The 26,332-nt window shown below is 46.5% G+C and overlaps 1 protein-coding gene across 1 annotated transcript in view; it reads right to left on the bottom strand.

Annotated features, from left to right (window-relative positions):
• Window positions 1–404: 404 nt before the first annotated feature.
• The window catches only part of LOC134984427 (pancreatic lipase-related protein 2-like), a gene marked incomplete at its 5' end in the record, with an annotated part of 628,781 nt that continues 602,853 nt past the window's right edge, over window positions 405–26,332 (bottom strand). The window contains one exon of the mRNA XM_063950007.1: window positions 405–582. Within this exon, the coding sequence (XP_063806077.1) occupies window positions 405–582 (178 nt within the window). The remainder of the gene's footprint in view (window positions 583–26,332) is intronic.

Here is a 26,332-nt window from a genome sequence, read left to right as displayed (position 1 = left end):
AATGCACATGCGGGAAGGTTCCGCTGCAATCCCACTCACAATGATGGAAAGAGTGATTGACAGGAAGTGACCGTTTGGAGGTGTTACTGGGGAGTTCATGGGGAGAGGTGACATTTTCAGGGCGTTGTATCTGCTGATGGCTGCGACCTTGTAAGGGGAAAAACATGGCATCTGAGTCACTACTGCTGTGTCCGTCTGTGTAACCATCGCCCTCCCCTTCCTTGTCTTTGTGTACGCAATAGCGCATAAGTTTGCCATGGCTCCAGTGGGTGTCTCCTTTCATTCCTGGGCAGCAGCCTCACACTAATATCAGCAGTTCCGTAGCCTAGAAAATCGCAATTGCATTTGCGTACAAACATGAATGAGGCCCTGTGTTCATATTTCAGTACAATAATAAGAGATACTTACATAGTTCCATCTTCTCCTGACTGTATATATATTTTCTCTGCCCCCAAATGGAAATAACAATAGTTTAACAATAGCGAAGGCTGAGTCCAGCGGAAAGTCACAGAACTAATGCCATCCATCGGAAGATCAGAATCAATGAATCCAAAGTATGTTGTACCAGGTAAGAAAGTGCCTCTAGAAAACAATACAATAATGGATAAGGAAGAGGCCTCGAAAAGGAAGCATATATATATATGTATGTCGTAGTATAAACCTCTGACAGCTAGCCATATATACAGTACATGTACTGGATGTCGTAGTATAAACCTCTGACAGCTAGCCGTATATCCATGTACTGGATGTTGTAGAATAAACCTCTGATAGCTAGCCGTATATACATGTACTGGATGTCGTAGTATAAACCTCTGACAGCTAGCTGTATATACATGTACTGGATATCATAGTATAAACCTCTGACAGCTAGCCATATATACATGTACTGTATGTCATAGTATAAACCTCTGACAGCTAGCTGTATATACATGTACTGGATGTCGTAGTATAAACCTCTGACAGCTAGCTGTATATACATGTACTGGATGTCGTAGTATAAACCTCTGACAGCTACCTGTATATACATGTACTGGATGTCGTAGTATAAACCTCTGACAGCTAGCTGTATATACATGTACTGGATTTTGTATTATAAACCTCTGACAGCTAGCCGTATATACATGTACTGTATGTCGTAGTATAAACCTCTGACAGCTAGCCATATATACATGTAGTGGATGTCGTAGTATAAACCTCTTACATCTAGCCATGTATACATGTACAGGATATCCTAGTATAAACCTCTGACAGCTAGCCGTGTATACATGTACTGGATGTCGTAGTATAAACCTCTGACAGCTAGCTGTATATACATGTACTGGATGTCGTAGTATAAACCTCTGACAGCTAGCTGTATATACATGTACTGGATGTCGTAGTTTAAACCTCTGACAGCTAGCCGTGTATACATGTACTGGATGTCGTAGTATAAACCTCTGACAGCTAGCCGTATATACATGTAGTGGATGTCGTAGTATAAACCTCTGACAGCTAGCCATGAATACATGTACAGGATGTCCTAGTATAACCTCTGACAGGTAACTGTATATACATGTACTAGATGTCATAGTATAAACCTCTGACAGCTACCTGTATATACATGTACTGGATGTCGTAGTATAAACCTCTGACAGCTAGCCATATATACATGTACTGGATGTCGTAGTATAAACCTCTGACAGCTAGCCGTATATACATGTACTGGATGTCCTAGTATAAACCTCTGACAGCTAGCTGTATATACTTGTACTGGATGTCGAAGTATAAACCTCTGACAGCTAGCTGTATATACATGTACTGGATGTCCTAGTATAAATCTCTGACAGCTAGCTGTATATACATGTACTGGATGTAGTAGTATAAACCTCTGACAGCTAGCCATATATACATGTACTGGATGTTGTAGTATAAACCTCTGACAGCTAGCTGTATATACATGTACTGGATGTCCTAGTATAAACCTCTGACAGCTAGCTGTATATACATGTACTGGATGTCGTAGTATAAACCTCTGACAGCTAGCCATATATACATGTACTGGATGTCTTAGTATAAACCTCTGACAGCTAGCCATATATACATGTACTGGATGTCGTAGTATAAACCTCTGACAGCTAGCTGTATATACATATCTTGGATGTCGTAGTATAAACCTCTGACAGCTTGCCATATATACATGTACTGGATGTCGTAGTATAAACCTCTGACAGCTTGCCATATATACATGTACTGGATGTCGTAGTATAAACCTCTGACAGCTAGCCATATATACATGTACTGGATGTCGTAGTATAAACCTCTGACAGCTAGCCGTATATACAGTACATGTACTGGATGTCGTAGTATAAACCTCTGACAGCTAGCTGTATATACATGTACTGGATGTCGTAGTATAAACCTCTGACAGCTAGCTGTATATACATGTACTGGATGTCCTAGTATAAACCTCTGACAGCTAGCTGTATATACTTGTACTGGATGTCGAAGTATAAACCTCTGACAGCTAGCTGTATATACATGTACTGGATGTCCTAGTATAAATCTCTGACAGCTAGCTGTATATACATGTACTGGATGTAGTAGTATAAACCTCTGACAGCTAGCCATATATACATGTACTGGATGTTGTAGTATAAACCTCTGACAGCTAGCTGTATATACATGTACTGGATGTCCTAGTATAAACCTCTGACAGCTAGCTGTATATACATGTACTGGATGTCGTAGTATAAACCTCTGACAGCTAGCCATATATACATGTACTGGATGTCTTAGTATAAACCTCTGACAGCTAGCCATATATACATGTACTGGATGTCGTAGTATAAACCTCTGACAGCTAGCTGTATATACATATCTTTGATGTCGTAGTATAAACCTCTGACAGCTTGCCATATATACATGTACTGGATGTCGTAGTATAAACCTCTGACAGCTTGCCATATATACATGTACTGGATGTCGTAGTATAAACCTCTGACAGCTAGCCATATATACATGTACTGGATGTCGTAGTATAAACCTCTGACAGCTAGCCGTATATACAGTACATGTACTGGATGTCGTAGTATAAACCTCTGACAGCTAGCTGTATATACATGTACTGGATGTCGTAGTATAAACCTCTGACAGCTAGCTGTATATACATGTACTGGATGTCATAGTATAAACCTCTGACAGCTAGCTGTATATACATGCACTGGATGCCGTAGTATATAAACCTCTGACAGCTAGCCGTATATACAGTACATGTACTGGATGTCGTAGTATAAACCTCTGACAGCTAGCTGTATATACATGTACTGGATGTCATAGTATAAACCTCTGACAGCTAGCTGTATATACATGTACTGGATGTCATAGTATAAACCTCTGACTGCTAGCTGTATATACATGCACTGGATGTCGTAGTATAAACCTCTGACAGCTAGCTGTATATACATGCACTGGATGTCGTAGTATAAACCTCTGACAGCTAGCTATATATACATGTACTGGATGTCATAGTATAAACCTCTGACAGCTAGCTGTATATACATGTACTGGATGTCGTAGTATAAACCTCTGACAGCTAGCCGTGTATACATGTACTGGATGTCGTAGTATAAACCTCTGACAGCTAGCTGTATATACATGTACTGGATGTTGTAGTATAAACCTCTGACAGCTAGCTGTATATACATGTACTGGATGTCGTAGTATAAACCTCTGACAGCAAGCCGTATATACATGTACTGGATGTCGTAGTATAAACCTCTGACAGCTAGCTGTATATACATGTACTGGATGTTGTAGTATAAACCTCTGACAGCTAGCCGTATATACATGTACTGGATGTCGTAGTATAAACCTCTGACAGCTAGCTGTATATACATGCACTGGATGTCGTAGTATAAACCTCTGACAGCTAGCTATATATACATGTACTGGATGTCATAGTATAAACCTCTGACAGCTAGCTGTATATACATGTACTGGATGTTGTAGTATAAACCTCTGACAGCTAGCCGTGTATACATGTACTGGATGTCATAGTATAAACCTCTGACAGCTAGCTGTATATACATGTACTGGATGTTGTAGTACAAACCTCTGACAGCTAGCTGTATATACATGTACTGGATGTCGTAGTATAAACCTCTGACAGCTAGCTGTATATACATGTACTGTATGTCGTAGTATAAACCTCTGACAGCTAGCCATATATACATGTAGTGGATGTCGTAGTATAAACCTCTGACAGCTAGCTGTATATACATGTACTGGATGTTGTAGTATAAACCTCTGACTGCTAGCCGTATATACAGTACATGTACTGGATGTCGTAGTATAAACCTCTGACAGCTAGCTGTATATACATGTACTGGATGTCATAGTATAAACCTCTGACAACTAGCTGTATATACATGTACTGGATGTTGTAGTATAAACCTCTGACAGCTAGCTGTATATACATGTACTGGATGTCGTAGTATAATTCTGACAGCTAGCTGTATATACATGTACTGGATGTCGTAGTATGAACCTCTGACAGCTAGCCGTGTATACATGTACTGTATGTCGTAGTATAAACCTCTGACAGCTAGCCATATATACATGTACTGGATGTCGTAGTATAAACCTCTGACAGCTAGCTGTATATACATGTACTGGATGTCGTAGTATAAACCTCTGACAGCTAGCTGTATATACAGTACATGTACTGGATGTCGTAGTATAAAACTCTGACAGCTAGCTGTATATACATGTACTGGATGTTGTAGTATAAACCTCTGACAGCTAGCCGTGTATACATGTACTGGATGTCGTAGTATAAACCTCTGACAGCTAGCTGTATATACATGTACTGGATGTCATAGTATAAACCTCTGACAGCTAGCTGTATATACATGTACTGGATGTCGTAGTATAAACCTCTGACAGCTAGCTGTATATACATGTACTGGATGTCGTAGTATAAACCTCTGACAGCTAGCTGTATATACATGTACTGGATGTCGTAGTATAATTCTGACAGCTAGCTGTATATACATGTACTGGATGTCGTAGTATAAACCTCTGACAGCTAGCTGTATATACATGTACTGGATGTCGTAGTATAAACCTCTGACAGCTAGCCGTATATACATGTACTGGATGTCGTAGTATAAACCTCTGACAGCTAGCCGTATATACATGTACTGGATGTCATAGTATAAACCTCTGACAGCTAGCTGTATATACATGTACTGGATGTTGTAGTACAAACCTCTGACAGCTAGCTGTATATACATGTACTGGATGTCGTAGTATAAACCTCTGACAGCTAGCTGTATATACATGTACTGTATGTCGTAGTATAAACCTCTGACAGCTAGCCATATATACATGTAGTGGATGTCGTAGTATAAACCTCTGACAGCTAGCTGTATATACATGTACTGGATGTTGTAGTATAAACCTCTGACTGCTAGCCGTATATACAGTACATGTACTGGATGTCGTAGTATAAACCTCTGACAGCTAGCCGTATATACATGTACTGGATGTCGTAGTATAAACCTCTGACAGCTAGCCGTATATACATGTACTGGATGTCATAGTATAAACCTCTGACAGCTAGCTGTATATACATGTACTGGATGTCGTAGTATAAACCTCTGACAGCTAGCCGTATATACATGTACTGGATGTCGTAGTATAAACCTCTGACAGCTAGCTGTATATACATGTACTGGATGTCGTAGTATAAACCTCTGACAGCTAGCTGTATATACAGTACATGTACTGGATGTCGTAGTATAAAACTCTGACAGCTAGCTGTATATACATGTACTGGATGTTGTAGTATAAACCTCTGACAGCTAGCCGTGTATACATGTACTGGATGTCGTAGTATAAACCTCTGACAGCTAGCTGTATATACATGTACTGGATGTCGTAGTATAATTCTGACAGCTAGCTGTATATACATGTACTGGATGTCGTATTATAAACCTCTGACAGCTAGCTGTATATACATGTACTGTATGTCGTAGTATAAACCTCTGACAGCTAGCCATGTATACATGTACTGGATGTCGTAGTATAAACCTCTGACAGCTAGCCGTATATACATGTACTGGATGTCGTAGTATAAACCTCTGACAGCTAGCCGTATATATATGTACTGGATGTCATAGTATAAACCTCTGACAGCTAGCTGTATATACATGTACTGGATGTCGTAGTATAAACCTCTGACAGCTAGCTGTATATACATGTACTGGATGTCGTAGTATAAACCTCTGACAGCTAGCCGTATATACATGTACTGGATGTCATAGTATAAACCTCTGACAGCTAGCTGTATATACATGTACTGGATGTCGTAGTATAAACCTCTGACAGCTAGCTGTATATACATGTACTGGTATATTAGCTGAGACCTAGTACAGAGGTGGAGAGACTAACATGCCAGTCGTGTTCACCAGGTTCCCTGCACCCGACATGCAGGTTGTGGCCCTCTAGCTGGGTTTCTTAGTATAGGGCTGGTATACACTGGAGCTGGTACAGGTAATTCGCCATGGGGCTTACAGACACAGTGATCACAGACAACAGACTGGGTCAAAGTAGGACAGGTAGGTCAGCACAGGTATGGAATCAAGGAGAAGATGGCAGGAATGAAGAATGGAGCACAGGGAAAGCAGGAACCAGGGACAGGACACACAGCAGAATTCTGGGTAGCACCAGGCGGATCGCTGGAGTAAGGTATTAGAGTCTGTACTATGGCACTGTCCTGTGCTCAGAGTCTCCCTTTTATAGGGAGATTAAAATCTCGCCCCAAATATTACATAACATTTGACATACCTGTCTCTTTAAATCTAGCAAAAGTCAACAAACACACCCCTATGGGAGCCACAGCTGCCTGACAGGAGGAGACGCACATGCTGTATCCTGAGAGGACAGCCAGCTATCACAGCATGTGCTGGGAGCCTCTCATCTGCTTCCCTTGCCTCCGAAAACAGTGCTGCCAGACCCGGTAGTGTGTGCAGGGTCCTGGCACTCTATGACATTATTCCCCTCAACAGATGGGCACCAAACACCACACAAAGTTTTCTGTGAATTCTCCAGAGGAGTTGAGGTGCATGAATATCTGAGGCCGAGGCCTTGACCCAACAGCATCCCTCAGGCATATACTGCTTTCAGTCTACCAGATATTGAACAGAACCCCTAGAAATTCTGGTGTTCAGGATCTTTCTCACTTCATATTCCTCCTGATCATCAACTGAAATAGCAAAAGGAGGTTGTCTAGACACTAAAAACTGGAAACATTTAACAGTGTGTGAGGACCTGCAGGCAAAGGGACTGATTGGCCAGAAGGCAATTCAGGAAGAATTGCATGGAACCCATTTTAAATGAAGAAAGGAGAGCTACCCGAGACAGCATGAAACAGCCCATGACAGCAAAGAGACCCAATTGTCTTGAATAGCAGATACATAAATTCTGATACATGTTTTGAGATCTTGGTTCACTCTCTGTCCGTGTCTTTCTTGGTGATAAGCTGAAGAGAACCTTAGGTTGATAGAGAAACGTTTGCATAAAGCTCTCCAAAATTTGGAGGTAAATTGTACTGCTTGATTTTAAACAATGTTCTTAAGAGAACTCATGTAGTCTGATTACCTCCTCAATAAATACTTCTGCTACTTTGGGAGCGTAAGGCAAGGTATAAAATGAGCTGCCCTGGAGAATCTGTCCACTACCACCCAGATTGTATTGAACCCTTGACTGAATGGCAGATCTGTAATAAAATCCATTGAAATATGCGCTACAAAGTCCCTAACATCCTGGCACACTAATGACCACCAAAAGGACTAATTCCAAAGTCTTTTTTACCCACACATGACCTACAGTATGAAGGGGGTGCATGCACCCAGTGGAACAACTTAAGACAAGGCTTTAATACCACAAATGTCTTCCTTGGAGGAATCTGAACTTTAGAGGTCACTGAGTCAAAAGAAGCAGGATTCAGTATTAGTTTACTCTCACAGGCATCCTCTTCCTCCTTAGAAATGAATGCTCAAGACAACACATCACCCTCAATGTTATTGTTTCCCGGGTGGTAGGTAATGACTAGGTTGAACTGGTCAAAGAACAATGACCATCTAATTTGCTGATAATTTGCTGATAATTCAAACAATAAGCTGTCTTAAGGTATAGTAAGTTTTTATGGTTGTAGAAATAAAAAAAAAACATGAAGTTTTGAGTTGCTTTCGGCCCAGATGGCCGAGGTCAATCATCAATGACAGAGAGCTTCTCTTGATCCTGAAATTACGTACCCCAAGAACGGCATTTCCTTCTGCTCAAATGTGCACTTCTCCAGCTTGCAATACAATTGGTCAGGACAAGACTTCATATACATGTTTACAGTGGCTTATAATATCTTTGGAAAATATCAGGATATCATCCAGATAGACCACAACATATTTGTATATGCGTGTGAGAGCTGGTTTTTGAGGAGATTTGTGTTCGCAAGTGGAAGGCAAATGGGGCAAAATCACAAAGAGGAAATCCCGGCTAATGTTATGTTCTATAAGCATGGTGAAATTGCGGTGAAATATTTGAATGAATGGAATAAGAGAACACAGAATTATCTAACATTTCCTCTTACAGGTACCTTCGACGCAAAAGTTTTAAATAATTTAGGAAATAAATTGAAAAGTTGAATTTATGAAAATCTTATTGTTTGTGCGTAGTTGAAGCAGAGACAGATGAGGGAGGAGGCATTATACCCCTACTTGCATCAGATTATGCAGATCTCACAGAGTCAGGGAGCACTGGCAATAGACACTACCCAGATCATTGTCACTGCTCCTTCCTCTATAAGTAGAGAAGAGGGTGAACGGTCCGCAGAAACCCCCCAAGCTGCTGCTGCCTTTTCTTTAATCTTTTATATCACTACACTACAGGAATCTTCAGTTAATGTTCGGTCACCAGATTCTTCTGGTGCACAGACACTGGACTACGTTGTAACACCTTTAGGCAGAGGTCATTGAATGATACCACAGACCTTGACCCCTGCAGATCCTGGTGTGTCACAGCCAACCCTATACCCAGTCAGGCTTATTACAGCAACTCCAGCTGGGGGTACAGGGCCAACTGCTAGATACTCAATACATGTCCCCTGGATGGCAGCAGACCTTAGAGCCCTAGCAGAAAAGATTCCGGAACCCAGGAAGGATCCCAAAGCTGCTTGGGATCATTTAATTCTAAGAATATTTACCAGCCCACTTATAGAGATGTTTTACAATTATTACTTGCCATGTTTAAACCCAATGATTACACATCCCTGATGCAGCAATTAACATGGGATGCTACTGCTGATAAGCTTAATAGTGATCAGCTAATTACCCAATGGTTAGAAAAGGCAAACGCCATTTAACAAAACATAACCTGCCATAATTGATTGGACAAAGATTATGGGAATTGCCCAGGACCCAAAAGAATCAATCGCAGATTACACCGCCAGATTCTTTAAAACTGTAAAGTGCCACAGTGACATTCCTCATATAAAGGGAAAGCCAGATCTGGCACCGTTACTGATCACTTTGTATGTAGAAGGATTGAAATGACCCATACAATCTAGACTTAAAACCCAGTCTCCTGATTGGAAAACCAGAACCCTTGCTAATATTATTGAGTGGTGCAGACATCATGAAAATAATTTAGTTGAAAAGGATACAGACAGCAAAAATTAATGAATGTACAGATCAAAGCAGCTGCAGTTATCTCAGCCAGCTCACAGGACATTCTCCAGTGGGAGGGGATGAGTGTGTTACAGGTGTCATGAAACAGGACATTCTCCAGCGGGAGGGGAGGAGTGTGTTACAGGTGTCATGAAACAGGACATTCTCCAGTGGGAGGGGAGGAGTGTGTTACAAGTGTCATGAAACAGGACATTCTCCAGTGGGAGGGGAGGAGTGTGTTACAAGTGTCATGAAACAGGACATTCTCCAGTGGGAGGGGAGGAGTGTGTTACAAGTGTCAGGAAACAGGACATTCTCCAGTGGGAGGGGAGGAGTGTGTTACAACTGTCATGAAACAGGACATTCTCCAGTGGGAGGGGAGGAGTGTGTTACAAGTGTCATGAAACAGGACATTCTCCAGTGGGAGGGGAGGAGTGTGTTACAAGTGTCAGGAAACAGGACATTCTCCAGTGGGAGGGGAGGAGTGTGTTACAACTGTCATGAAACAGGACATTCTCCAGTGGGAGGGGAGGAGTGTGTTACAAGTGTCAGGAAACAGGACATTCTCCAGCGGGAGGGGAGGAGTGTGTTACAAGAGTCATGAAACAGGACATTCTCCAGCGGGAGGGGAGGAGTGTGTTACAACTGTCATGAAACAGGATATTCTCCAGTGGGAGGGTAGGAGTGTGTTACAACTGTCATGAAACAGGACATTCTCCAGTGGGAGGGGAGGAGTGTGTTACAGGTGTCATGAAACAGGACATTCTCCAGTGGGAGGGGAGGAGTGTGTTACAGGTGTCATGAAACAGGACATTCTCCAGTGGGAGGGGAGGAGTGTGTTACAGGTGTCATGAAACAGGACATTCTCCAGTGGGAGGGGAGGAGTGTGTTACAAGTGTCATGAAACAGGACATTCTCCAGCGGGAGGGGAGGAGTGTGTTACAACTGTCATGAAACAGGACATTCTCCAGTGGGAGGGGAGGAGTGTGTTACAACTGTCATGAAACAGGACATTTTCCAGTGGGAGGGGAGGAGTGTGTTACAAGTGTCAGGAAACAGGACATTCTCCAGTGGGAGGGGAGGAGTGTGTTACAAGAGTCATGAAACAGGACATTCTCCAGTGGGAGGGGAGGAGTGTGTTACAAGTGTCATGAAACAGGACATTCTCCAGTGGGAGGGGAGGAGTGTGTTACAAGTGTCATGAAACAGGACATTCTCCAGTGGGAGGGGAGGAGTGTGTTACAAGTGTCATGAAACAGGACATTCTCCAGTGGGAGGGGAGGAGTGTGTTACAAGTGTCATGAAACAGGACATTCTCCAGTGGGAGGGGAGGAGTGTGTTACAAGTGTCAGGAAACAGGACATTCTCCAGTGGGAGGGGAGGAGTGTGTTACAAGAGTCATGAAACAGGACATTCTCCAGTGGGAGGGGAGGAGTGTGTTACAAGTGTCATGAAACAGGACATTCTCCAGTGGGAGGGGAGGAGTGTGTTACAAGAGTCATGAAACAGGATATTCTCCAGCGGGAGGGTAGTAGTGTGTTACAACTGTCATGAAACAGGACATTCTCCAGTGGGAGGGGAGGAGTGTGTTACAAGTGTCATGAAACAGGACATTCTCCAGTGGGAGGGGAGGAGTGTGTTACAAGTGTCAGGAAACAGGACATTCTCCAGTGGGAGGGGAGGAGTGTGTTACAACTGTCATGAAACAGGACATTCTCCAGTGGGAGGGGAGGAGTGTGTTACAAGTGTCAGGAAACAGGACATTCTCCAGCGGGAGGGGAGGAGTGTGTTACAAGAGTCATGAAACAGGACATTCTCCAGCGGGAGGGGAGGAGTGTGTTACAACTGTCATGAAACAGGATATTCTCCAGTGGGAGGGTAGGAGTGTGTTACAACTGTCATGAAACAGGACATTCTCCAGTGGGAGGGGAGGAGTGTGTTACAGGTGTCATGAAACAGGACATTCTCCAGTGGGAGGGGAGGAGTGTGTTACAGGTGTCATGAAACAGGACATTCTCCAGTGGGAGGGGAGGAGTGTGTTACAGGTGTCATGAAACAGGACATTCTCCAGTGGGAGGGGAGGAGTGTGTTACAAGTGTCATGAAACAGGACATTCTCCAGCGGGAGGGGAGGAGTGTGTTACAACTGTCATGAAACAGGACATTCTCCAGTGGGAGGGGAGGAGTGTGTTACAACTGTCATGAAACAGGACATTTTCCAGTGGGAGGGGAGGAGTGTGTTACAAGTGTCAGGAAACAGGACATTCTCCAGTGGGAGGGGAGGAGTGTGTTACAAGAGTCATGAAACAGGACATTCTCCAGTGGGAGGGGAGGAGTGTGTTACAAGTGTCATGAAACAGGACATTCTCCAGTGGGAGGGGAGGAGTGTGTTACAAGTGTCATGAAACAGGACATTCTCCAGTGGGAGGGGAGGAGTGTGTTACAAGTGTCATGAAACAGGACATTCTCCAGTGGGAGGGGAGGAGTGTGTTACAAGTGTCATGAAACAGGACATTCTCCAGTGGGAGGGGAGGAGTGTGTTACAAGTGTCAGGAAACAGGACATTCTCCAGTGGGAGGGGAGGAGTGTGTTACAAGAGTCATGAAACAGGACATTCTCCAGTGGGAGGGGAGGAGTGTGTTACAAGTGTCATGAAACAGGACATTCTCCAGTGGGAGGGGAGGAGTGTGTTACAAGAGTCATGAAACAGGATATTCTCCAGCGGGAGGGTAGTAGTGTGTTACAACTGTCATGAAACAGGACATTCTCCAGTGGGAGGGGAGGAGTGTGTTACAGGTGTCATGAAACAGGACATTCTCCAGTGGGAGGGGAGGAGTGTGTTACAGGTGTCATGAAACAGGACATTCTCCAGTGGGAGGGGAGGAGTGTGTTACAGGTGTCATGAAACAAGACATTCTCCAGTGGGAGGGGAGGAGTGTGTTACACCTGTCATGAAACAGGACATTCTCCAGTGGGAGGGGAGGAGTGTGTTACAAGTGTCATGAAACAGGACATTCTCCAGTGGGAGGGGAGGAGTGTGTTACAACTGTCATGAAGCAGGACATTCTCCAGTGGGAGGGGAGGAGTGTGTTACAAGTGTCATGAAACAAGACATTCTCCAGTGGGAGGGGAGGAGTGTGTTACAAGTGTCATGAAACAGGACATTCTCCAGTGGGAGGGGAGGAGTGTGTTACAAGTGTCATGAAACAGGACATTCTCCAGTGGGAGGGGAGGAGTGTGTTACAAGTGTCGTGAAACAGGACATTCTCCAGTGGGAGGGGAGGAGTGTGTTACAAGTGTCGTGAAACAGGACATTCTCCAGTGGGAGGGGAGGAGTGTGTTACAAGTGTCGTGAAACAGGACATTCTCCAGTGGGAGGGGAGGAGTGTGTTACAAGTGTCGTGAAACAGGACATTCTCCAGTGGGAGGGGAGGAGTGTGTTACAAGAGTCGTGAAACAGGACATTCTCCAGTGGGAGGGGAGGAGTGTGTTACAAGTGTCGTGAAACAGGACATTCTCCAGTGGGAGGGGAGGAGTGTGTTACAAGTGTCGTGAAACAGGACATTCTCCAGTGGGAGGGGAGGAGTGTGTTACAAGTGTCGTGAAACAGGGCATTCTCCAGTGGGAGGGGAGGAGTGTGTTACAAGTGTCGTGAAACAGGGCATTCTCCAGTGGGAGGGGAGGAGTGTGTTACAAGTGTCGTGAAACAGGACATTCTCCAGTGGGAGGGTAGGAGTGTGTTACAAGTGTCGTGAAACAGGACATTCTCCAGTGGGAGGGTAGGAGTGTGTTACAAGTGTCGTGAAACAGGACATTCTCCAGTGGGAGGGTAGGAGTGTGTTACAAGTGTCGTGAAACAGGACATTCTCCAGTGGGAGGGTAGGAGTGTGTTACAAGTGTCGTGAAACAGGACATTCTCCAGTGGGAGGGTAGGAGTGTGTTACAAGTGTCGTGAAACAGGACATTCTCCAGTGGGAGGGGAGGAGTGTGTTACAAGTGTCGTGAAACAGGACATTCTCCAGTGGGAGGGGAGGAGTGTGTTACAAGTGTCGTGAAACAGGACATTCTCCAGTGGGAGGGGAGGAGTGTGTTACAAGTGTCGTGAAACAGGACATTCTCCAGTGGGAGGGGAGGAGTGTGTTACAAGTGTCGTGAAACAGGACATTCTCCAGTGGGAGGGGAGGAGTGTGTTACAAGTGTCGTGAAACAGGACATTCTCCAGCGGGAGGGGAGGAGTGTGTTACAAGTGTCGTGAAACAGGACATTCTCCAGCGGGAGGGGAGGAGTGTGTTACAGGTGTCATGAAACAGGACATTCTCCAGTGGGAGGGGAGGAGTGTGTTACAGGTGTCATGAAACAAGACATTCTCCAGTGGGAGGGGAGGAGTGTGTTACAACTGTCATGAAACAGGACATTCTCCAGTGGGAGGGGAGGAGTGTGTTACAAGTGTCATGAAACAGGACATTCTCCAGTGGGAGGGGAGGAGTGTGTTACAACTGTCATGAAGCAGGACATTCTCCAGTGGGAGGGGAGGAGTGTGTTACAAGTGTCATGAAACAAGACATTCTCCAGTGGGAGGGGAGGAGTGTGTTACAAGTGTCGTGAAACAGGACATTCTCCAGTGGGAGGGGAGGAGTGTGTTACAAGTGTCGTGAAACAGGACATTCTCCAGTGGGAGGGGAGGAGTGTGTTACAAGTGTCGTGAAACAGGACATTCTCCAGTGGGAGGGGAGGAGTGTGTTACAAGTGTCGTGAAACAGGACATTCTCCAGTGGGAGGGGAGGAGTGTGTTACAAGTGTCGTGAAACAGGACATTCTCCAGTGGGAGGGGAGGAGTGTGTTACAAGTGTCGTGAAACAGGACATTCTCCAGTGGGAGGGGAGGAGTGTGTTACAAGTGTCGTGAAAGAGGACATTCTCCAGTGGGAGGGGAGGAGTGTGTTACAAGTGTCGTGAAAGAGGACATTCTCCAGTGGGAGGGGAGGAGTGTGTTACAAGTGTCGTGAAAGAGGACATTCTCCAGTGGGAGGGGAGGAGTGTGTTACAAGTGTCGTGAAAGAGGACATTCTCCAGTGGGAGGGGAGGAGTGTGTTCCAAGTGTCGTGAGACAGGACATTCTCCAGTGGGAGGGGAGGAGTGTGTTACAAGTGTCGTGAAACAGGGCATTCTCCAGTGGGAGGGGAGGAGTGTGTTACAAGTGTCGTGAAACAGGACATTCTCCAGTGGGAGGGTAGGAGTGTAATACAAGTGTCATGAAACAGGACATTCTCCAGTGGGAGGGTAGGAGTGTGTTACAAGTGTCGTGAAACAGGACATTCTCCAGTGGGAGGGTAGGAGTGTGTTACAAGTGTCGTGAAACAGGACATTCTCCAGTGGGAGGGTAGGAGTGTGTTACAAGTGTCGTGAAACAGGACATTCTCCAGTGGGAGGGGAGGAGTGTGTTACAAGTGTCGTGAAACAGGACATTCTCCAGTGGGAGGGGAGGAGTGTGTTACAAGTGTCGTGAAACAGGACATTCTCCAGTGGGAGGGGAGGAGTGTGTTACAAGTGTCGTGAAACAGGACATTCTCCAGTGGGAGGGGAGGAGTGTGTTACAAGTGTCGTGAAACAGGACATTCTCCAGTGGGAGGGGAGGAGTGTGTTACAAGTGTCGTGAAACAGGACATTCTCCAGTGGGAGGGGAGGAGTGTGTTACAAGTGTCGTGAAACAGGACATTCTCCAGCGGGAAGGGAGGAGTGTGTTACAAGTGTCGTGAAACAGGACATTCTCCAGCGGGAGGGGAGGAGTGTGTTACAAGTGTCGTGAAACAGGACATTCTCCAGCGGGAGGGGAGGAGTGTGTTACAAGTGTCGTGAAACAGGACATTCTCCAGCGGGAGGGGAGGAGTGTGTTACAAGTGTCGTGAAACAGGACATTCTCCAGCGGGAGGGGAGGAGTGTGTTACAAGTGTCGTGAAACAGGACATTCTCCAGCGGGAGGGGAGGAGTGTGTTACAAGTGTCGTGAAACAGGACATTCTCCAGCGGGAGGGGAGGAGTGTGTTACAAGTGTCGTGAAACAGGACATTCTCCAGCGGGAGGGGAGGAGTGTGTTACAAGTGTCGTGAAACAGGACATTCTCCAGCGGGAGGGGAGGAGTGTGTTACAAGTGTCGTGAAACAGGACATTCTCCAGCGGGAGGGGAGGAGTGTGTTACAAGTGTCGTGAAACAGGACATTCTGCAGCGGGAGGGGAGGAGTGTGTTACAAGTGTCGTGAAACAGGACATTCTCCAGCGGGAGGGGAGGAGTGTGTTACAAGTGTCGTGAAACAGGACATTCTCAAGCGGGAGGGGAGGAGTGTGTTACAAGTGTCGTGAAACAGGACATTTCTCCAGCGGGAGGGGAGGAGTGTGTTACAAGTGTCGTGAAACAGGACATTCTCCAGCGGGAGGGGAGGAGTTTGTTACAACTGTCGTGAAACAGGACATTCTCCAGCGGGAGGGGAGGAGTGTGTTACAACTGTCACGAAACAGGACATTCTCCAGCGGGAGGGGAGGAGTGTGTTACAAGTGTCACGAAACAGGACATTCTCCAGCGGGAGGGGAGGAGTGTGTTACAAGTGTCACGAAACAGGACATTCTCCAGCGGGAGGGGAGGAGTGTGTTACAAGTGTCACGAAACAGGACATTCTCCAGCGGGAGGGGAGGAGTGTGTTACAAGTGTCACGAAACAGGACATTCTCCAGCGGGAGGGGAGGAGTGTGTTACAAGTGTCACGAAACAGGACATTCTCCAGCGGGAGGGGAGGAGTGTGTTACAAGTGTCACGAAACAGGACATTCTCCAGCGGGAGGGGAGGAGTGTGTTACAAGTGTCACGAAACAGGACATTCTCCATTGGGAGGGGAGGAGTGTGTTACAACTGTCACGAAACAGGACATTCTCCAGTGGGAGGGGAGGAGTGTGTTACAAGTGTCACGAAACAGGACATTCTCCAGTGGGAGGGCAGGAGTGTGTTACAAGTGTCACGAAACAGGACATTCTCCAGTGGGAGGGGAGGAGTGTGTTACAAGTGTCACGAAACAGGACATTCTCCAGTGGGAGGGGAGGAGTGTGTTGCAAGTGTCACGAAACAGGACATTCTCCAGTGGGAGGGGAGGAGTGTGTTGCAAGTGTCACGAAACAGGACATTCCCCAGTGGGAGGGGAGGAGTGTGTTGCAAGTGTCATGAAACAGGACATTCCCCAGTGGGAGGGGAGGAGTGTGTTGCAAGTGTCATGAAACAGGACATTCCCCAGTGGGAGGGGCGGAGTGTGTTACAAGTGTCATGAAACAGGACATTCCCCAGTGGGAGGGGAGGAGTGTGTTACAAGTGTCATGAAACAGGACATTCTCCAGTGGGAGGGGAGGAGTGTGTTACAACTGTCATGAAACAGGACATTCTCCAGTGGGAGGGGAGGAGTGTGTTACAAGTGTCATGAAACAGGACATTCTCCAGTGGGAGGGGAGGAGTGTGTTACAAGTGTCATGGAACAGGACATTCTCCAGTGGGAGGGGAGGAGTGTGTTACAAGTGTCATGAAACAGGTCATTCTCCAGTGGGAGGGGAGGAGTGTGTTACAACTGTCATGAAACAAGACATTCTCCATTGGGAGGGGAGGAGTGTGTTACAACTGTCATGAAACAGGACATTCTCCAGTGGGAGGGGAGGAGTGTGTTACAAGTGTCATGAAACAGGACATTCTCCAGTGGGAGGGGAGGAGTGTGTTACAACTGTCATGAAACAAGACATTCTCCAGTGGGAGGGGAGGAGTGTGTTACAAGTGTCATGAAACAGGACATTCTCCAGTGGGAGGGGAGGAGTGTCTTACAACTGTCATGAAACAGGACATTCTCCATTGGGAGGGGAGGAGTGTGTTACAACTGTCATGAAACAGGACATTCTCCAGTGGGAGGGGAGGAGTGTGTTACAAGTGTCATGAAACAGGACATTATCCAGTGGGAGGGGAGGAGTGTGTTACAACTGTCATGAAACAGGACAGTCTCCAGTGGGAGGGGAGGAGTGTGTTACAAGTGTCATGAAACAGGACATTCTCCAGTGGGAGGGGAGGAGTGTGTTACAAGTGTCATGAAACAGGACATTCTCCAGCGGGAGGGGAGGAGTGTGTTACAAGTGTCATGAAACAGGACATTCTCCAGCGGGAGGGGAGGAGTGTGTTACAAGTGTCATGAAACAGGACATTCTCCAGCGGGAGGGGAGGAGTGTGTTACAAGTGTCATGAAACAGGACATTCTCCAGCGGGAGGGGAGGAGTGTGTTACAAGTGTCATGAAACAGGACATTCTCCAGCGGGAGGGGAGGAGTGTGTTACAAGTGTCATGAAACAGGACATTCTCCAGCGGGAGGGGAGGAGTGTGTTACAAGTGTCATGAAACAGGACATTCTCCAGCGGGAGGGGAGGAGTGTGTTACAAGTGTCATGAAACAGGACATTCTCCAGCGGGAGGGGAGGAGTGTGTTACAAGTGTCATGAAACAGGACATTCTCCAGCGGGAGGGGAGGAGTGTGTTACAAGTGTCATGAAACAGGACATTCTCCAGCGGGAGGGGAGGAGTGTGTTACAAGTGTCATGAAACAGGACATTCTCCAGCGGGAGGGGAGGAGTGTGTTACAAGTGTCATGAAACAGGACATTCTCCATTGGGAGGGGAGGAGTGTGTTACAACTGTCATGAAACAGGACATTCTCCAGCGGGAGGGGAGGAGTGTGTTACAAGTGTCATGAAACAGGACATTCTCCAGCGGGAGGGGAGGAGTGTGTTACAACTGTCATGAAACAGGACATTCTCCAGTGGGAGGGGAGGAGTGTGTTACAAGTGTCATGAAACAGGACATTCTCCAGTGGGAGGGGAGGAGTGTGTTGCAAGTGTCATGAAACAGGACATTCTCCAGTGGGAGGGGAGGAGTGTGTTGCAAGTGTCATGAAACAGGACATTCCCCAGTGGGAGGGGAGGAGTGTGTTGCAAGTGTCATGAAACAGGACATTCCCCAGTGGGAGGGGAGGAGTGTGTTACAAGTGTCATGAAACAGGACATTCTCCAGTGGGAGGGGCGGAGTGTGTTACAAGTGTCATGAAACAGGACATTCCCCAGTGGGAGGGGAGGAGTGTGTTACAAGTGTCATGAAACAGGACATTCTCCAGTGGGAGGGGAGGAGTGTGTTACAACTGTCATGAAACAGGACATTCTCCATTGGGAGGGGAGGAGTGTGTTACAACTGTCATGAAACAGGACATTCTCCAGTGGGAGGGGAGGAGTGTGTTACAAGTGTCATGAAACAGGACATTATCCAGTGGGAGGGGAGGAGTGTGTTACAACTGTCATGAAACAGGACAGTCTCCAGTGGGAGGGGAGGAGTGTGTTACAAGTGTCATGAAACAGGACATTCTCCAGTGGGAGGGGAGGAGTGTGTTACAAGTGTCATGAAACAGGACATTCTCCAGCGGGAGGGGAGGAGTGTGTTACAAGTGTCATGAAACAGGACATTCTCCAGCGGGAGGGGAGGAGTGTGTTACAAGTGTCATGAAACAGGACATTCTCCAGCGGGAGGGGAGGAGTGTGTTACAAGTGTCATGAAACAGGACATTCTCCAGCGGGAGGGGAGGAGTGTGTTACAAGTGTCATGAAACAGGACATTCTCCAGCGGGAGGGGAGGAGTGTGTTACAAGTGTCATGAAACAGGACATTCTCCAGCGGGAGGGGAGGAGTGTGTTACAAGTGTCATGAAACAGGACATTCTCCAGCGGGAGGGGAGGAGTGTGTTACAAGTGTCATGAAACAGGACATTCTCCAGTGGGAGGGGAGGAGTGTGTTGCAAGTGTCATGAAACAGGACATTCTCCAGTGGGAGGGGAGGAGTGTGTTGCAAGTGTCATGAAACAGGACATTCCCCAGTGGGAGGGGAGGAGTGTGTTGCAAGTGTCATGAAACAGGACATTCCCCAGTGGGAGGGGAGGAGTGTGTTACAAGTGTCATGAAACAGGACATTCTCCAGTGGGAGGGGCGGAGTGTGTTACAAGTGTCATGAAACAGGACATTCCCCAGTGGGAGGGGAGGAGTGTGTTACAAGTGTCATGAAACAGGACATTCTCCAGTGGGAGGGGAGGAGTGTGTTACAACTGTCATGAAACAGGACATTCTCCAGTGGGAGGGGAGGAGTGTGTTACAAGTGTCATGAAACAGGACATTCTCCAGTGGGAGGGGAGGAGTGTGTTACAACTGTCATGAAACAGGACATTCTCCAGTGGGAGGGGAGGAGTGTGTTACAAGTGTCATGAAACAGGACATTCTCCAGTGGGAGGGGAGGAGTGTGTTACAACTGTCATGAAACAAGACATTCTCCATTGGGAGGGGAGGAGTGTGTTACAACTGTCATGAAACAGGACATTCTCCAGTGGGAGGGGAGGAGTGTGTTACAAGTGTCATGAAACAGGACATTCTCCAGTGGGAGGGGAGGAGTGTGTTACAACTGTCATGAAACAAGACATTCTCCAGTGGGAGGGGAGGAGTGTGTTACAAGTGTCATGAAACAGGACATTCTCCAGTGGGAGGGGAGGAGTGTGTTACAACTGTCATGAAACAAGACATTCTCCATTGGGAGGGGAGGAGTGTGTTACAACTGTCATGAAACAGGACATTCTCCAGTGGGAGGGGAGGAGTGTGTTACAAGTGTCATGAAACAGGACATTATCCAGTGGGAGGGGAGGAGTGTGTTACAACTGTCATGAAACAGGACATTCTCCAGTGGGAGGGGAGGAGTGTGTTACAAGTGTCATGAGACAGGACATTCTCCAGTGGGAGGGGAGGAGTGTGTTACAAGTGTCATGAAACAGGACATTCTCCAGTGGGAGGGGAGGAGTGTGTTACAAGTGTCATGAAACAGGACATTCTCCATTGGGAGGGGAGGAGTGTGTTACAAGTGTCATGAAACAGGACATTCTCCAGTGGGAGGGGAGGAGTGTGTTACAAGTGTCATGAAACAGGACATTCTCCAGTGGGAGGGGAGGAGTGTGTTACAACTGTCATGAAACAAGACATTCTCCAGTGGGAGGGGAGGAGTGTGTTACAAGTGTCATGAAACAGGACATTCTCCAGTGGGAGGGGAGGAGTGTGTTACAAGTGTCATGAAACAGGACATTCTCCAGTGGGAGGGGAGGAGTGTGTTACAACTGTCATGAAACAAGACATTCTCCAGTGGGAGGGGAGGAGTGTGTTACAACTGTCATGAAACAGGACATTCTCCAGTGGGAGGGGAGGAGTGTGTTACAAGTGTCATGAAACAGGACATTCTCCAGTGGGAGGGGAGGAGTGTGTTACAACTGTCATGAAACAAGACATTCTCCAGTGGGAGGGGAGGAGTGTGTTACAAGTGTCATGAAACAGGACATTCTCCAGTGGGAGGGGAGGAGTGTGTTACAAGTGTCATGAAACAGGACATTCTCCAGTGGGAGGGGAGAAGTGTGTTACAAGTGTCATGAAACAGGACATTCTCCAGTGGGAGGGGAGGAGTGTGTTACAACTGTCATGAAACAGGACATTCTCCAGTGGGAGGGGAGGAGTGTGTTACAACTGTCATGAAACAGGACATTCTCCAGTGGGAGGGGAGGAGTGTGTTACAACTGTCATGAAACAAGACATTCTCCAGTGGGAGGGGAGGAGTGTGTTACAAGTGTCATGAAACAGGACATTCTCCAGTGGGAGGGGAGGAGTGTGTTACAAGTGTCATGAAACAGGACATTCTCCAGTGGGAGGGGAGAAGTGTGTTACAAGTGTCATGAAACAGGACATTCTCCAGTGGGAGGGGAGGAGTGTGTTACAACTGTCATGAAACAGGACATTCTCCAGTGGGAGGGGAGGAGTGTGTTACAAGTGTCATGAAACAGGACATTCTCCAGTGGGAGGGGAGGAGTGCGTTACAGGTGTCATGAAACAGGACATTCTCCAGTGGGAGGGGAGGAGTGTGTTACAAGAGTCATGAAACAGGACATTCTCCAGTGGGAGGGGAGGAGTGTGTTACAAGTGTCATGAAACAGGACATTCTCCAGTGGGAGGGGAGGAGTGTGTTACAAGTGTCATGAAACAGGACATTCTCCAGTGGGAGGGGAGGAGTGTGTTACAAGTGTCATGAAACAGGACATTCTCCAGTGGGAGGGGAGGAGTGTGTTACAACTGTCATGAAACAAGACATTCTCCAGTGGGAGGGGAGGAGTGTGTTACAAGTGTCATGAAACAGGACATTCTCCAGTGGGAGGGGAGGAGTGTGTTACAAGTGTCATGAAACAGGACATTCTCCAGTGGGAGGGGAGGAGTGTGTTACAACTGTCATGAAACAAGACATTCTCCAGTGGGAGGGGAGGAGTGTGTTACAAGTGTCATGAAACAAGACATTCTCCAGTGGGAGGGGAGGAGTGTGTTACAACTGTCATGAAACAAGACATTCTCCAGTGGGAGGGGAGGAGTGTGTTACAAGTGTCATGAAACAGGACATTCTCCAGCGGGAGGGGAGGAGTGTGTTACAAGTGTCATGAAACAGGACATTCTCCAGCGGGAGGGGAGGAGTGTGTTACAAGTGTCAGGAAACAGGACATTCTCCAGCGGGAGGGGAGGAGTGTGTTACAAGTGTCATGAAACAGGACATTCTCCAGCGGGAGGGGAGGAGTGTGTTACAAGTGTCATGAAACAGGACATTCTCCAGCGGGAGGGGAGGAGTGTGTTACAAGTGTCATGAAACAGGACATTCTCCAGCGGGAGGGGAGGAGTGTGTTACAAGTGTCGTGAAACAGGACATTCTCCAGTGGGAGGGGAGGAGTGTGTTACAAGTGTCATGAAACAGGACATTCTCCAGCGGGAGGGGAGGAGTGTGTTACAAGTGTCATGAAACAGGACATTCTCCAGCGGGAGGGGAGGAGTGTGTTACAAGTGTCATGAAACAGGACATTCTCCAGCGGGAGGGGAGGAGTGTGTTACAAGTGTCATGAAACAGGACATTCTCCAGCGGGAGGGGAGGAGTGTGTTACAAGTGTCGTGAAACAGGACATTCTCCAGTGGGAGGGGAGGAGTGTGTTACAAGTGTCACGAAACAGGACATTCTCCAGTGGGAGGGGAGGAGTGTGTTACAAGTGTCATGAAACAGGACATTCTCCAGTGGGAGGGGAGGAGTGTGTTACAAGTGTCATGAAACAGGACATTTGTCCTATGATTGCAGAAAAAACCCATGCAAGGGAGACTAAAATCCTCTGACATTCGCAGAGATTTTAGACAGTGTCCCGGGAATAGAGATTGACATGAGGTCAATGCTCCTTTGTATCCAGTGTTAGCTACAGATAAACATGATCCCATGGTAAATTTACTCATAAATAATAAGCCAATACCTTGTTTGATAGATACCAGAGCTTCTGTTTCATTAATAGCAGGTTGCCAAGATATTCCTACCTCTGACAAAACTGTCACTGCAGTAGTAGGAGTATCACACAGTCCCGTTGAAATGGTGCTGTCAGAGCCCTTAACTGTCACGCTAGGTCCTCCTACAAACACACTCTTTTTGTTGTCCGCTAGTGCCCCTGTCAGTTTGCTTGGTCGCGATCTGCTCGCAAAACTTCGATGTTCTATCAGCTGCTCGTCTGATGGAGTTTATCTGCAGATATTGTCCTGAATCAACCATTGTATCTGTATGTGCCTCATGCTGTAGCGACCCTACTTACATACAAGCAAACCCAGAATTAAACCACTTCACGGCTCACTAAGTGGGAATTAGCTTTGCTGGCGCCCAGTAATCACATTATCCAGCGCTGCAATACAGTGAATCCCGTCACCCTGCTGCCTGTAAGGGATGAGTCTTTATAGACTCAGAGGGAGGAGGGGGAAGGTGGGGGCACACAAGAGATTGCCTTACAATTGTGGCACAGGACTATTCTCCACATCCCGACCTCTCTGATGAGCCTATCCCTCATGCAGATTTATCATTGTTCATGGATGGAAGCTGCCTAAGATGACAGGACGGCAGCCTCGGGTATACACACGATGTATGCACAAAGACTGATACGTTGGAGACCAGACCCCTGCCAGCTCCTCACTCAGCTCAAAGTGCTGAGCTTATAGCATTAACCAGAGCTTACAAACCAGCAAAGGACACAATGATACATATTTACACTGCTATGTCACAGGAACAAGTGTATATAATGTCTGACATATGTATACCTGATACACAAACATTGATTTCTATGCAATTAACTTCCAGTCCACAGGAAATCTCCACCTGGGAGCGAGAAGGGTGACAGCCAGACGCGGATGGTTTGTGGTGCAGCAAAGAAGGCAAGAAGCCAGTGGCCCCCAGATCACTTTTACCTGCATTGGCTCAGGTCACTCATGGTCTGACCCATGCATCTAAAACTGCAATGACTAATTTAGTCAGGACCTAGTGGTACGCTCCTGGATTCTCTGCATTGGCTTCTACATTTTGTCAAGGCTGTCTAATTTATCTCCAAAACAATCCAGGTAGAAAAGTGCCTACAATATCATCACACCTTCCCGCCACAGAGGGACCATTTCAGGTGGTACAAATTGATTACATTCAGATCCCAATGGTAAGACAATTGCTGCATGTTCTGACTCTAACCGATCTGTTTAGCGGGTGGGTGGAGCGTGGCCTGTAGCCTCAGCAACAGCTAGTATAACAGCCAAGAAGATAGTGCAGGACTTAGTCTGTAGGTATGGACTTCCCCAGGTTATCTCTTCTGACCATGGTATGCATTTTACAGGAAGGATATTCAAAGAAATGATGGGCATTAAGCAACAACTACATGTGCCCTATCACCCACAGTCAAGTGCAAAAATTGAAAGATTGAATCAGACTGTAAAGAATAAATTGCAGAAGTGTACCAAGCAAACTTGACTCTTGTGGCCTGAGGCCTTGCCACTTGTATTGCATTCTATCCGAACCACGCCCACTGGACCATTACGCCTTTCCCCATATGAAATCCTATTTGGGAAGTTGCCTAATCTTATTTTAGAGATGTGCGGCTGGCACTTTTCGTGTTTTGTGTTTTGGTTTCGGTTCTAATTCCACTTTCGTGTTCTGGTTTTGGATCTGGATGATTTAAAAAAAAAAAAATGAAAACAGTTAAAATCACAGAATTTGGGGGAAATTTTGCTCCTACGGTATTATTAACCTCAATAACAATCATTTCCACTCATTTCCAGTCTATTCTGAACACCTCACAATATTATTTTTAGGCCTAAAAGTTGCACCGAGGTGGCTGTATGACTAAGCTAAGCGACACAAGTGTGCGGCACAAACACCTGGCCCATCTAGGAGTGGCACTGCAGTTGCAGACAAGATGGCACTATTCAAAAACTAGTCCCCAAACAGCACATGATGCAAAGAAGAAAAAGAGGTGCAATTAGGTAGCTGGATGGCCAAGCTAAGCAACACAAGTGTGTGGCACAAACACCTGGCCCATCTAGGAGTGGCACTGCAGTGGCAGACAGGATGGCAGATTTAAAAAATAGGCCCTAAACAGCACATGATGCAAAGAAGAAAAATAGGTGCAAGATGGAATTGTCCTTGGGCCCTCCCACCCACCCTTATGTTGTATAAACAGGACATGCACACTTTAACAAACCCATCATTTCAGCGACAGGGTCTGCCACACGACTGTGGCTGAAATGACTGGTTTGTTTGGGTCCCCACCAAAAAAAGAAGCAATCAAGCTCTCCTTGCACAAACTGGCTCTACAGAGGCAAGATGTCGACCCCATCCTCATACTCCAATTCCTCACCACTTTCACTGTGTACATCCTCCTCCTCACAGAGTATTAATTCGTCCCCACTGGAATCCACCATCACAGGTTCCTGTGTATTTTTCAGAGGCAATTGCTGGTAAAGGACTTCCCGGAGGAATTTATAATTCATTTTGATGAACATCATCTACTCCACATTTTCTGGAAGTAACCTCCTACGCGGATCGCCGACAAGGTTACCGGCTGCACTAAACACTCTTTTGGAGTACACACTGAAGGGGGGGGCAACTTAGGTAAAATGAAGCCAGTTTGTACAAGGGCATCCAAATTGCCTCTTTTTCCTGCCAGTATACATACGGACTGTCTGACATGCCTACTTGGATGCTGTCACTCATATAATCTTCCACCATTCTTTCAATTGTGACAATCTTATGCAGTGACAGTAGACATATCAGTAACCGTTGGCAGGTCCTTCAGTCCGGACCAGATGTCAGCTTTCGCTCCAGACTGCCCGGCATCACCACCAGCGGGTGGTCTAGGAAGTCTTATCCTTTTCCTTGCAGCACCAGTGGCTGGTGAAATTGAAGGAGAAGCTGTTGATGGGTCACATTCCGCTAGCGTTGACAATTTATTAACCAGCAGGTGTTTGCACCTCTGCACACTTGTGTCTGCTGGAAAGAAAGATACAACGTAGGCTTTAAACCTAGGATCAAACACGGTGGCCAAAATGTAGTGCTCTGATTTCAACAGATTGACCACACTTGAATCCTGGCAAAGCGAATGAAGGGCTCCATCCACAAGTCCCACATACTTTGCGGAAACGCTCCGTCTTAGCTCCTCCTTCAATTTCTCCAGCTGCTTCT

This window comes from Pseudophryne corroboree, assembly GCF_028390025.1.
Source record: "Pseudophryne corroboree isolate aPseCor3 chromosome 3 unlocalized genomic scaffold, aPseCor3.hap2 SUPER_3_unloc_53, whole genome shotgun sequence".
Lineage (NCBI taxonomy): Eukaryota > Metazoa > Chordata > Amphibia > Anura > Myobatrachidae > Pseudophryne > Pseudophryne corroboree.
This window is presented reverse-complemented; position numbering and strand designations above follow the sequence as displayed.